The sequence below is a fragment of the Fukomys damarensis genome, unplaced genomic scaffold (genome assembly GCF_012274545.1).
Source record: "Fukomys damarensis isolate Sample0158 unplaced genomic scaffold, DMR_v1.0_HiC HiC_scaffold_31, whole genome shotgun sequence".
NCBI classification, from domain to species: domain Eukaryota; kingdom Metazoa; phylum Chordata; class Mammalia; order Rodentia; family Bathyergidae; genus Fukomys; species Fukomys damarensis.
The window spans coordinates 10,325,681-10,339,263 of NW_022900943.1; the positions used below are offsets into that span (position 1 = coordinate 10,325,681).

General features: G+C 36.9%; 1 protein-coding gene and 1 long non-coding RNA gene across 13 annotated transcripts in view; one reads left to right on the top strand and one right to left on the bottom strand.

Moving 5' to 3' along the window:
• The window catches only part of Ptprd (protein tyrosine phosphatase receptor type D), a 290,150-nt gene extending 285,535 nt beyond the window's left edge, over positions 1–4,615 (top strand). For all 12 annotated transcript variants that reach the window (XM_010630988.2, XM_010630991.3, XM_019208469.2 and 9 more), the window contains one exon: positions 1,481–4,615. In XM_010630988.2, coding sequence (XP_010629290.1) covers positions 1,481–1,549 — 69 coding nt within the window. In that variant the 3' untranslated portion in view covers positions 1,550–4,615. The remainder of the gene's footprint in view (positions 1–1,480) is intronic.
• The window catches only part of LOC104866793, a 63,903-nt gene that overhangs the window by 4,498 nt on the left and 45,822 nt on the right, over positions 1–13,583 (bottom strand). The window lies entirely within an intron of this gene.

The window sequence follows — 13,583 nt, forward strand, 5'->3', positions numbered from 1 at the left end:
ATGATAAACATTACACTATATATTATATTACATTACATTATATATATATGCTAAACATTATATGCATTACATATATATGATAAACATTGCATTATGTATATATCAATATATTAAAAGCACAATGTTTGCCTCTGCATGCATACAAAAAGAATATAGAAGGCTCTATTATCAATAGGTCTATAGGTCATTTCTCAGATATTTGGATCTTGGACAATAAAGGTAGTGAAATTAGCCCCTTTTGTTATTCTGATGAGATTTAGTCAATCTGACCTAATGACTGTGCATTTCTGAGGATAATATAACTTATATTCCTCTAATGGACACTGAATTGTACATGTTCCTCAATTCATCATTTACAATATCTTACAGACTTTGGTTGCAAAAAAATGGGAGCATTTGGCTTGCACAACTCAAAACATTATGTCAGCCTGACAAACTTAATGGGCGTTGGGGGTGACAGAGGGAAATTGGAAGTTTAAAAAGCCTTAACACTTAGCCAAGCAACTCACTGTGACAAGACAGGAAAGCAAACTCCATTTATTTTACATTACCATTTTTATTGTAGAAAAATGCACATTTAAGCAAAATAGAAACTACTTTCAGCCCCATTGACTACTGAAAATAAGTTTCTTCTATGGAGAAAATCCTCCTTTTTCTCATGCCTATGTCATCTGTAAATCATAATTTTTCCTATCTAACAATGCTGTTTATTCCAGTGGGACAGTATTTTTCTTGAATGAAAAAGGGCACATTTCATACTGTTTCGTTTTAATGTGAACCTTTCTAGGACAGACCCTTGCTGCCACACTGATTAGGCCAATGGCACAAGCATTCTTTGATATGGGAGCCAATTCGTCACACCACTTTCAGGGATGAAAAACTTGGTGGCCCCACACCCCATGTAACGGGTGGTCGGCATGCTTGGTGTATTTTCCACACTAGCTACTTTTTGGCTAATTCTTGTACTTGTGTTTTAACATCACAGATAATGGTGGTTCTGATTGCAGGCAGCAAGGCTCTACTGTCTCATCAGAGTTGTTTTTTTTTTTAACTCAAATATTGTTGGCAGGAGTGTCAGAAATACAAATCCAGTCTTCCCTCAGGCCAGTTTGCATCTGTGAATTTGAAGACTGGGAAGTGGTTATTGTAAAAGATGACTGTGGCATAGAAGAGGTGTGTCTGTTCAGTGGGTGGTAATGGGTTTACTATTTGGAAATCAGTTCGTACTTGTCTAGAAGATAATGCTCTCTAGATCTGTCACCTGCTTGGCACTAGGAGATTATTTTGGGCAAATTGATTGGCGATGTTAATAAATGCCTCCTACACCTCCTAGGGCTGGTTGTTCTTTGTTTAATCAATCCAATTCCCAATCAGTAATAACAAAGTAATGATCCCTGTACAGATGCACCTTTGCTTTCCAGTACTGCTTTTCTGTCATACTCATGGTCTCTCCGTCTCCCTCCTACCCTATCTCTTGCAGGATCAATACCAGTTTTGCTATCGAGCCGCGCTAGAGTACCTGGGCAGCTTTGATCACTATGCAACGTAGAAACACCTGACCCTTCCTGGATTTTTACTACAGGCCCTTCAATATCCATGGAGTCTCTTCTGAGCCATACAGGGCACTTGAGAAGTCCTTCTTAACTTCTAGCTAACAACCCCTTAGTGGGACCATTACACACACAACCAATTAAACTCTTCCAGGTGGACCAAGAATTCAGCTTAATAATCTAACCTGAAAATAAAGAGAATCCTGACTTTTGAGGTTTCTGGGAGATTTTATTTACAGATACCTCAAGGATTCAACATAAAGGGAAGAAGAAATCACAGCAAAGAACCACCATCTCATTCGGGATTGCTTAACAGGTACTCAGAGCTAAGTCAGCAGAGTGATACAGCTCGGTGCAAGATGATTGCTGGTGTCGCTTCTCACCATACAATGGACTCTGCTCCAACCTTGCCCCTTCCTCCCACCGCACCACTCATAACAGCATTTTAGGAGTAAGGGTGGGGAATGTATGAAAAGAAAGTCCTGGATTTAGTTTTTTAGTATTGTAAAGATACTGCTGACCTGTGCTTCATTTCTAACTGTGTAAACTTTTTTTTAACAAAATGTATCATTCGATAAAGTGAGAATTTAAAAGAAAAAGTTACATAACTCTTTTTTTTATTTCCAGACTGTAGGTTTTTTTAAGCTGTAGAACTGTTATCTGTAATATCTTGCTGTAGAAATATCAAATAATTTGAACATTTGCACATTTTTGTGCAATACTCAATCTACAGTAGTGGTCTCATCAGATATTACTTTTACACTTCAGTTTTAATTAATGAAAAAGTACCCATTCTCTTTAACTAATCAAAGAGAATTTTATTTTGCTTTTGGAATCAACAGGGAGGCGCAAAGTATAAAGCTGCTGCTAACGTATATACATACATACCCGTATTTTGCAAGGGTGTGCGTGTATATATAGACAGTGTACCCACACAAAAGTTAGTTAGCTGCCATTCAGTTCTTTCATGACTTAGTTTTTCGTTGCTTTTTTTTTAACAGAGTAAAAAGGCTATTACAAACATCTTTTCAAAGCTTCAGTTTAAGACATATTGTGATGTCTTAATATTGCAAAATTTTAATTTTCTTTAAGGGAAATGAGGAATGCACATCAGTGAGGGTGAAACCTCTCTTAATTCCCGGCCCAGTCTCCCTCCACCCACCCAGTCACATTTACGAGCACCATTTTGTTAGTCAGGCTTCCAACCAAGTTCAATATTCCTAACAGTCTAGTGCAATAAAAAAACTATTAACTATCGAAGAGGTGTGCATGTGGGAAAGGTCAGTGCGTGTCCCTTTAGGAGGGGAGAATGTTGTAATATATCAGCTATCAACTTGTTTAAAAAGTGTACTCAATCATATATTGTCTATAGTATGTGCTATGAAACTTGCGTTTATGATATGTAACAGGGGCAAAGCCAAACTCATTTTACTCCGTTCGGTAAGAAACATTTTATGGCATACAGCGCTCCTGGGAAGTGCTGTACTTTGTTTCGTTTTGTTTTTAGTTTTGCATTTAGAGTGCCTTATAATTGATGCCTATTTTAATAGCATTTCCTTTTAGCTTTGGGTTCATACTGCCGTTAGTTGTTCATATCTGTTACCCTTTCAATTAAAGCATTAATTCTTTACCACATGTACAGAAACTCTTTGAATAATATGCATTCCTAGTTTCCAGCCAAGTCGGGGATGTTAGTGATTGTATCCGCCCAAAGCACTTGGATAATCAGGGCTCTTCTGTTCATGATCATCAACATCAGGAAAAGCTACTCGTTTTATTTATAATCCCTTCCAAATCTGCTCTGAAACACGCAGTAACGGCACCAAACTTATTTTAGTAACAAATATCATTGGCAGCTTTAGGATTTATTTGATATTTCATTAGGATTTTTCTGAACGCAAAACTAATATGAATCTCCCCCAAGTCCTTTAGGAAGCCATGCATGTGGCATGAGATCACCCCATCTTACATGATTTGAAAGAACCCTCAAAAACTCCGAAGAACTCTAAAAGAGTTTTGATATAGGTTATACATTTCTGGTTATTTTAGCTTCATGGATGTTCTGCATGGAAGGATATTTGTTTTCCCATTTTCCCGTCGCAAGCAGAATGAAATCCAAGAGACCAAACACTTGCAAGCATCATATTTGAGCACTTTTGTAAAAAAAGAAAAAAAGAAAAAAATATACGTAATACTTTTAAAAAAGTATCTAGAAGGCTACCTCAGAATGAGACACTCTAACCTACATCAGAACCAGAGAAGAATGTGCACTATGTGGGTCTGTTGCTTTCTTTTAGTTTGTATCGTTTGAAGATTTATCCAAGTGCCAGATTACTCAGTGCTGTAATTTTCTTTTAGTGAGACAAAGTGGGTGAGACGGCTCCGTGTCATCCGGACACACACAGCCTGATGGAAAACTGCCCACTAGAACGATTGGCCAGTGAACACTTTGTCTCCCTGAAACAAAAACTGCCCATGCGGCAGAGGGAAAGGTGACCGTAATCACAAAAAGCAAACGAATGGGATGCATACCACGGACGAATGAGGCAGGAGATATTCCAGACACCTCACTATTCAGGAGCTGTTCCCAGAACTAACTCCCTTACTGTCATTGATGTGCATTCCACTCTGTACTTTTCTGTACAAACATCCGAGTTTTAATTTCCCAGGTAAACATCTTTATCTGCCATGTCCATAGACTTCCAAGTTTCCAATTATTTTCATCACCATAACCAGTACGGTGCTATTATTTACCTATGTATGTGTAGTTATGTATAATTTTGTAATTAGTTACAATGGTAAAAATCAAAATATATAAAAAGTGATTTGTACAGAACTTTATTTTAGCTCTTTTTTAAAAATGATTTGCATGGTTAGACAAAATGGCGAGGATAGCCAGGGGAGGGAAGGGCCTCTAGGGAACTTTGCACTTTCTATACCTTTGTACTATGCACTGCCCTATTGATTCTACACCCAATAATGTTATTACTTGAACCCATCTGTAAGAAACTGCTTCCAAAATTCATTTGTGTGTATGTAAATAACACAGCATAGAAACAGGAAAGGAAAAACACGTCTGCAGTGATGCACTCATTTTTTTTTCTTTCCTGTTTATTTTTGGTTTTGCTTTGTTTTAGTCCCTGCTTTTACTTTTAATCCCCTTCTCATTTTCCTTTTGGCTTCTGGTTTCCTTTGGGCTTACGGGGGCCCCTGATACTCCAGCAGAGATCAGAAGGCTACAGATCCATCCTATCCATCCGTTACGTGGCTTTGCCATCCAAGCTTGGAGTGTCTTTACAGAGATAATAACAGTTGTGTTCTTTGCTCTCGTTTTGGATGCATAGACTGAAAACTTAAAATAACTTGTAAAATGGCTTGTTAAAAAATACAATTACCTCTAATTAGTAGTACGCGTAAATGTTTTACAGAATGAAAGGCGTGCTTTTTATTTTCTTACTTCGTTACATTGGTGGCGAAAGAGTCTGTATGAAAATCAGTTCTTTGCTGACACAAGTTCCATTTGTTACAAATGAATTCTAATAAAAACGTCAGTGTTATGCAGCCATGGCCTTTGCTTTTGTCCACTCAAACACACTGGTAATGAACCAGCTATGTCTCCCATTTCTCTCCTGCTTATCTAGTGATTTCCATTCTACTAATAGCAGTTCTTTCCCCAAGAGCCTAGTGTTTACAAGTGCCTACCTGTGGAGATAAGCACTCCACACTGATAAGCAAACTGAAGCTCAGAGAAATAGTGCCCAAGTTCACATGGCAAAGGAAGCAGCACTGGTATCTAAGTGTGATCTTCTCCAACACCTGAAAGCTCTCCCACGTGTACTGTCAGCACTGTGGTTGATTTCTTAAGACCTTGGGGAAAAGAGCGGAGAAAATACTTGGTTTACTCATTTAGTATTCTGAGTACCAATAATGGGTCAGAACTGTTCTACTTATGGGCAAAGCATCCCTGTACAGTGGGATCCTACTGCCATTTGCCTAGAAATGGGTCTAGTGAGAGAGACTGGCATTGAAGTATGATAGTTACATTCAAGAAGTGCTATGAAAGAAAATATGATGTGTGTAAAGCCAAACTTTCAATTGTGAGTGGCAAAAAGTCTGACTCAGATTGGCCTACAGGAAAAGAAAGGTTTCATTGGCTCATAAAAAAAAAAAAAGAAGAAAAATGGACGCATATGAAAAGGGTAAGGATACACAATGTCCAGGTATAACTGGATTCAAGGTTCGGGTGACGTCAAGATTTGACATCATCTCCATCCCCTGCCAGTTTCTCTCAATGTCATTCTCTTTGTGACCCCGACAAGCTTATTACCACCACAAGCTCAGCAAGTGGAAGAGTTTACTTCCCTAACAGCACAAACAGAAGTCCTAAGATGGAGTAGATTCTTGTAGGCTGAGCTGACCTGACTGTGAGCAGTCATTTCAGAAACATATATGTGGACAGAAAGAGAAAATGTGCTCTTTGACCCATTAAATAAAGAAGAGTTTTAGTAGCTGACATGTTGCTAAATAGCAATGAATATTAGGAGACCAGCAGTTGGCTGTACATGACTGATGAGGTAAGGTGAGAAAGTGCAGGTACCCTTGTTAATGTCATCAGCATCAAGAAAGCTACTTGTTGCCATGGAAATAATGACAATGAAAAGACTATTATTCAAACATTGTTCTGGAAACCCTGATTCAGGATAGACAGATTCTTTCTTTTCCTCATTCTTCTCTGCCTAATCGGCCTTCTGTTTTTCAGATTTGATCACCCTATTGTGATTAACTGAGTAGGCACAAAGTCCTTAACCTGAAAATCAGAACAAAAAATGCATGATGCATCGTATTTGGTGTTTTCAACATTGCCATCATTCCTCTGAACAGGTATCTGATTATAATGCCAAAGATGAAAAAATATCTAACTTTCTACATATATGCAGAAATGAGTCAATACTAAGTAGTTAATAACTTAGCCCTGTCCATGACTGAATTTCAATAAATTAAAATACAGTTTGTAGAGGTAGAACAAGATAGTACCTGAGTACACTCCCCAGAAATTTCTCCCCACAGACACAGTTTGAACAGCTATTCACACACTAAACTACCTTCAAAAGAGCTAAGCAAATCAGAGACCAGAGTGTCTGATATTTAACAAAAAGATGCATCGAAGAAGGCAAGTGAAAAGGGTTGCCCTTGTCACCTCCTTCTCAACTCTAAACCCAGAACAGAGGAAGGCTTCCTTCCTAAGGTAGGAAGAGAGAAAAAAGTACTTAGACTTGAACCCAGTTCCATGACTACCACAGTGAAATCCAGTGCTAAACAAAGCCCCACACTGCTGCCAGACCAGTATTCATGGATACAGCTACTGGACCAGCATGAGGCCACACATCTGGCTCTCCATCCCTCCTCCAACTTCGGGTAGGAGAGCAGAGAACAAGATTCCACTTGCAGGGGTGCAGAGCAACAAAAGTAGCATAGGGCTTTTTCTTTGCTCCCACCCACTGGCCCACCACAATGAGACCCAGTACCTAGTACAAACTGAAAACCCTATACACAGGGCTCACTGAAAGAACTTGCACGCCAGCCTGGCACCAAGTGGAGACCTGTGTTTGCTGAGTTTCTGCTGCATCAGTTCCAGACTTGGAGTGAGCCTGGAGTACACCTGCCCTCCCTCCTCCCAAAACTGCTCCAGCCCTTATGTCTCTGAGACTTAGGCATGACTCAGGTTATCACCAACATAGTGACCAAGAGACTGTCTCCACCATCCTCCAGCTTCAGGCAGCCATTGCCAGGCCAGTGATTACAGAAGGGGATGTTAGCCTTCACCACTACAAGCTGTTTCCTATGTCCCTAACTGTGTAGGAACTTGCAGCTACAACTCTCAGGTATAACCCATCTCACTGTCAGTCTCTATGTTCACCAACACGAGCCCCACATGGCATGGTACAAAATTCCATTCCTTAGGAGTGGGACAGAGTAGTGACTGCACAAGACTTTGGCAGTGGAATTTTGTGCCAGGTTTGTGAAAACTAATACTAAGAAGATCCTAATGTGCCCTGTCCCCAGCCTGACTGGATAGAACCTCTGCAACATCCCAGTGCTGGGGGGAGACACGCAGCCCCAGTTAAGCAGGTTTCTATACCAGCTAGCATCACCCATGACTAGTTGTAGTGGTTTGGGCCAGAAGTCCACCTCAGCAACAAGCAGCCCATAGCGGCATAGGCTTTGGCCCTAACCCAGTATCATGATGGTCTTGGGAAGCTACGTGCTTAGGATGTAACCCAACTCAAGAGTGGTAGCAATCACAAGTATAACAGATAATCCTGGAGCGTGTCCATCCTGTGACTCTGCCCAGAGCTTGGCAGAATGCTACAGAGTCTGGATGAGGCCTGTGGGCCTACTGCAACTTAAGAGAGAGGCTTTGAGGGGCATACAACTCTTCCTAGGGACTCTTTCTTAAAAAAGATACCAACAGTATATGTGAGACAAACTTGGGCTTGGACTGCCCTCTTGTACTGAAAAAGTAACTATATCCAGCAATAGACTCCTACAAAATCTGGACTTCCTCACCACTCAGTATTACGCTTGTGGAAGTAACTATGAGCTCCAATTTGGGGGATGGGGAGCAGCCAATTTAGAATTAGACAGAAAGATCTTAACAAAGCCAGATTATAACAGTGGAATAAATGCCTAAGCTTTTGGTGCCCACAGACAGGACTTTTCATGCCACCAGCCCACCAAGACATATCAGGAAACTAAGACCTCCTCTAGTACCAGAAAAGTGTCAAAGACATAGGAGAGCTCGGTATAGGAGAACTCAGAGAATTTTATATCACTGTTTAAGGAAACTCAGTGAGTTTACAGAAAACACAGAAATATTTCAATACTCTGACAGAGAAATTTAATGAATGGACATAAAAGAAAATTCAAACAGATTCTTGAGCTGAAAAGTACAGTGAAATTATAAATGCAATGGAAAGCATCAATACTAGGAGAGACTGAACAAAATAAAGTGAGCTCAAAGACACACTGCTGAAAAGCATATAAATGTAGGGAAAAAATGAAGAAACTTATCAGAACTTTGTGACAGTATTAAAAGAACAAACATTAAATTTATTGGAACTTAAGAAGGACTTTAGAATACCAAATGAAGAGAAAGCTTATCAAAAGAAAGAGTAACAGAAAACTCACAAATCCGGCAAGCTATAGACATATCCAGGTACAGGAAGCTCAAAGGCTGTCAGTCAAATTTAACTCATTTATCTTGAGATATGATCAGACTCTCACAGAGGAAGATAATGAGACCATTCTCAAGCATGCAAGAGAAAAGAAACAGCATATAAGGGTGTCTCAGCCGACCTTATAGCAGACCTTTCAGGATAAATCTTACAATCCCAGAAAGTGGCATTGGATATTCACAGTAATAATGGCCAAAAAAAAAAAATGCTGAGACTACTGTACCAAAGGAAGCATCCTTAATGAATGGAGAAAGGAAAAAGACATCGAGACAAACAAAAGCTGAAAGAATATATATCTCCACCAAACCTATTCAAGATTTGCTGAAGGTTAAAGAAAGTTCTTCACATTAAAATAGAATTAATGAGTAAGAAGAAAACATGGGTCTAAAACTCACTGGTTATAAAATCTGAGGGTTCTTTAAAATTATGGTCATGATGCATAAACCATTCATATCTTTAGTATGTAAACTAAAATATAGACAAAATAATAACTATAAAAATGTTAAGTGATAGGCAATATCAAAAGATATAAAAAGATAACAAAAATTCAGACGGAATGAATACAATGAAAATGGAGGATTTTCTTAGCATATTTTATATTGTTCATTTGTTCTTATCCTGAAAGTCATATTAAGTTCATTTCAAAATATCTTGTTATAATCAAAAATGTTATTGTAAACCTCATAGTACACACGAAGCAAAAACCTATAATAGACAAAAAATACTAAGTAAGGGATAAAACCCACTACTAACATAATTCACTTACCCACAAAGGAGCACTGTAACAGAGATAGAAAGCAAGAAAGGAACTGTAATACAGCTAGAAAACAAGTTGCAACTTAGCTATTAATGGTTACCTTGAATATAAGTGGGTTACATTTTCCAATTCAAAGACAGAATGCCTGATCAAATTAAGAAAACCAAGTATGTGATGCTTACAAGAAACTTACTCCTCCTCTAAGGAGACACCCAGACTGAATTTAAGAGAAACAGGAGTAACCATACCTAATATAAATAAAATAGACCTTAATAACAGGGAAAAAACATCATTCCATAATGGTAAAAAGGAGATAGCAATTAATTCTAAATATATATGCACCCACTATCCATCCAAATATTCAAAGCAAATATTCATAGATGTAAAGAAAGAGACAGACTCCAATACAATAAGAGTTGGAGAGTTTAACACCTCACTTTCAGATTGGCCAGACTGAAGAATCAACAAGGAAAGAGCAGGGTTGAATTGAATCACAAGCCAAAAGGACCTAACATCTCCAAAGAACATTGTTTGACAGATGTTAAATGCGAATTTTCTTATCAGCACATGGAACCACCTCCAGGATAGATCGTATGATAGGCCACATAACAAATTTCAACAAGCTTTTAAAAATTGATATTATCTCTTTTCTGATCATAGTGCAACAAGGCTAAAACTCAATAAAAAGCAGCGCTTTGGAAAACATATAAATACAGGAAAATTAAACATTTTTTCACAACCAATGGATTAAGGAAGAGATCAAATAGGAAATTTTAAAATTTCCTTTCTTAATTTTATTAGCATACTTTTGATATACATAATATTTACATTTATTATAGGGAATTTGTACCTGCACATAACACATCTTGATTCATTTTCCCCCATTCCCCTCCCCTGTCTACAGCCCTAATTCTCTACCCCATTTAAAAAAGCATGGTTTGCACTTTCTCCTTCTATTATTTTTTTCTTTCTCCATGCCCCCTTGTTCCCCTTCCCATTTGAACATTTTCTTCCTATTACCCAATATCCATCCTCCATTCAGGGCCTTATTTTCCCTACATTTCTTGAAACAAATAAATGTGGAGTCCCAACATACCAAAATCTACAGAAAAACCAATACTAGAGGACAGTTCACAGCAATTGATGCCCACATCAAAAAGGAAGATCTCAAACAATGTATTGGTGTACTTCAAATAACTTGAAAATAACAAACAATCCAAAATTGATAAGGAATGAATATGTCTTAGCAAAAATAAATGAAATAGATTTTTTAAATGCAAGTGTTCAGTGAAACAAATAGTTGGTTCTTCAAAAAGACAAACTCTCAGCTGAGAGAACACTTAAAATCTGAGATCGCCAGGTATGGTGGTGCACACCTGTAATCCCAGAATTTAGGAGGCTAAGGCAGGAGGATCACCATGAGTTATAGGCCAGCTTGGGCTCTATAGTGAGTTCATGGCCAGCCTGAACACCACGAAGAGACTGTCTCAAAAAATATAATAAAATAAAAAATGATTTTTTTAAAAATCAGAAATTAAAAAGATGTTTCGACTGATGTTTCACAGAAAGAGACCATCAGAAATTATTATGAACTACTTCATGTCAAAACTTTTGATTATCTAGATGAGATGCACACATTCCTAGATACATAAACCTTACCAAAATTGAATCATGAATAGGAGGAAATCTGAACAGACCAAAAACAAACAAACAAACAAAACAAAGTTGAATCAGTAATAAAAATTTCTCTCAACAAAATCCCTGCACAAGATGGCTTCACTGATGAATTATATGAAACATTTAAAAAAGAACTGACACTCATTGTTCTTACAAAAGAAGTTCTTCTAAATATTTTCTTTGACACAGTATTATCTTAATACCAAAACCAGGCAAGGACAAAACAACAATATCTATATGCCACTATCTTTGATGAACATGAATGCCAAAATCTTCCACAAAAATAACAATAAATTGAATCCAACTGCACATTAAAAAGATTACTCATAATGAAGTGGAATTCAATCCAGAATACAAGAATGATTCAATATACGTAAGTCAACAAATGTGATATGCTCTGTTAACAGGATGAAGGAAAACATATAGTCATCTCAATTGTTGGAGAGAAGGCATTTGATAAAAATCAATGCCTATTTGTGATTTTAAAAATCTGAAAAATAATTATGCATGCAAGGAATATATGTCAACATAATAAAGGTCATTCACAATAAGCCAGCATCGAATACTATACTGAATGGGGAAAAAGCTGAATGATTTCTATATAAGAACTAGAACAAGAGAAAGATCCCCACTTTAACCATCTTTCTTTACCATAGTTGAGAAAACATGTCAAATGTTATGCAGACAACATGGTCTTACATACAGAATGGTTAAAAACTTTACCAAAAATTATTAGAATAAATGAATTATCAAAGTTTCAGGATATAAAAACACACACAAAAAAAAAATCAGTAACATGGCAAATGCCAGTAGCAAATTTATTTGAAACAGAAAGCAAGAAAATCCAAAAGTATTATCTTGGAATAAAATTACCCAGAGGTAAAAGATCTCTACAATTAAAATTTAAAGTACTGATGAAAGAAACTGAAGAAGACACAAAAAATTGGAAAGACAACCCATGTTCATGGATTAGAAGAATCAATGTTGCTAAAATATCTATACTACCTAAAGTGATCTATAGATTCAATGTAATCCCTACCAAAATACTAATATCATTCTTCCTAAAACTAGAAAGAACAATTCTAGAACATATATGGAATACATACACATAACTGATACGCACTGTTATTCTGAGCAAAAAGAACAAAGCAGGAGAGACATTATACTACTTGATTTCAAAAAATATTACGAAGTTATACTAATCAAAACAGCATAGTACTGGCATAAAAAACAGATGCATAGACCCATGGAACAAAGTAGCATAGAAGTAAAGTCATACATGTATAGCCAACAGATTTTTAATAAATATGCTAAGAAAATGCACTGGAGAAAGGACAGGTTTTTAATAAATGGTGTTTGGAAAAGTGAATATTCCCATGAAAAATAATTAAATAAGACCCCTATTTCTCACCAGTTACAATAGTTAATCCAGTATAGATTAAAGACTGAAATGTAAGACCCAGTACGATGAAATTACTAGAGGACAAAATAGGACATGCACATGGGGAAGGATATTTTGGACAAGACAATAAAAGCCCAGGTAAAATAATAAAAAATAAACAAATGGGATTATGTCAGACTAAAAAGTTTGTGCACAGCAAAGAAAATAACAATGCAGAGACAACCTATATAATGGACAAATGCATTTGGAAAATATATATATATGATATCTAGAATACATGAAGAATTCTACAAACTCAATAGCAAGAGTCAACCCAGTTAAAAATTAGACTCAGACATTTCTCAGAAGATAACAACTGACCAAAAGGTACATGAAAAAAAAAAAATGCTCAGCTTACTATTCATCAGGGAAATGTAAATCAAAACAGCCATGAGATATCCTCTCACCCCATTTAAAGGAGCTATCAAAAAGAGAGAGCAAAACAAAAAGTATTGTCAAGAAGGTGGAGAAAGGGGAAGTCATGTATGACACTGGTGAAAATGTAAGTTAATACAGTTCTCATGGAAAACAGTATGGAATATTCTACAAAAATTAAAATATTCCTGCAATTCCATGTCCTTAGCGTATATCCAAATGAAATGAAATTAGTATATCAGAGATACATCTGTACTCCTGTGTTCATTCACAAGACGATAAATGGAAACAGTCTAAATACCTATTAACTGAAGAATAAAGAAAATGTATGTATACACAATTGAATACTATTCAAGCCTAAAAAATAAAAATATCCTGTCATTTTCATCTGCATTAACAAAAAGGGAAAATACATAACATCATATTTAGCAATGATTTCTTGAATATGACATTAAAAGACTGGCAACAAAAGAAAAACTAGACCTACAAAATTTTTAAATATTGAAAATCAAAAGGCAGTATCAACAGACTAAAAAGCCAACACTCAC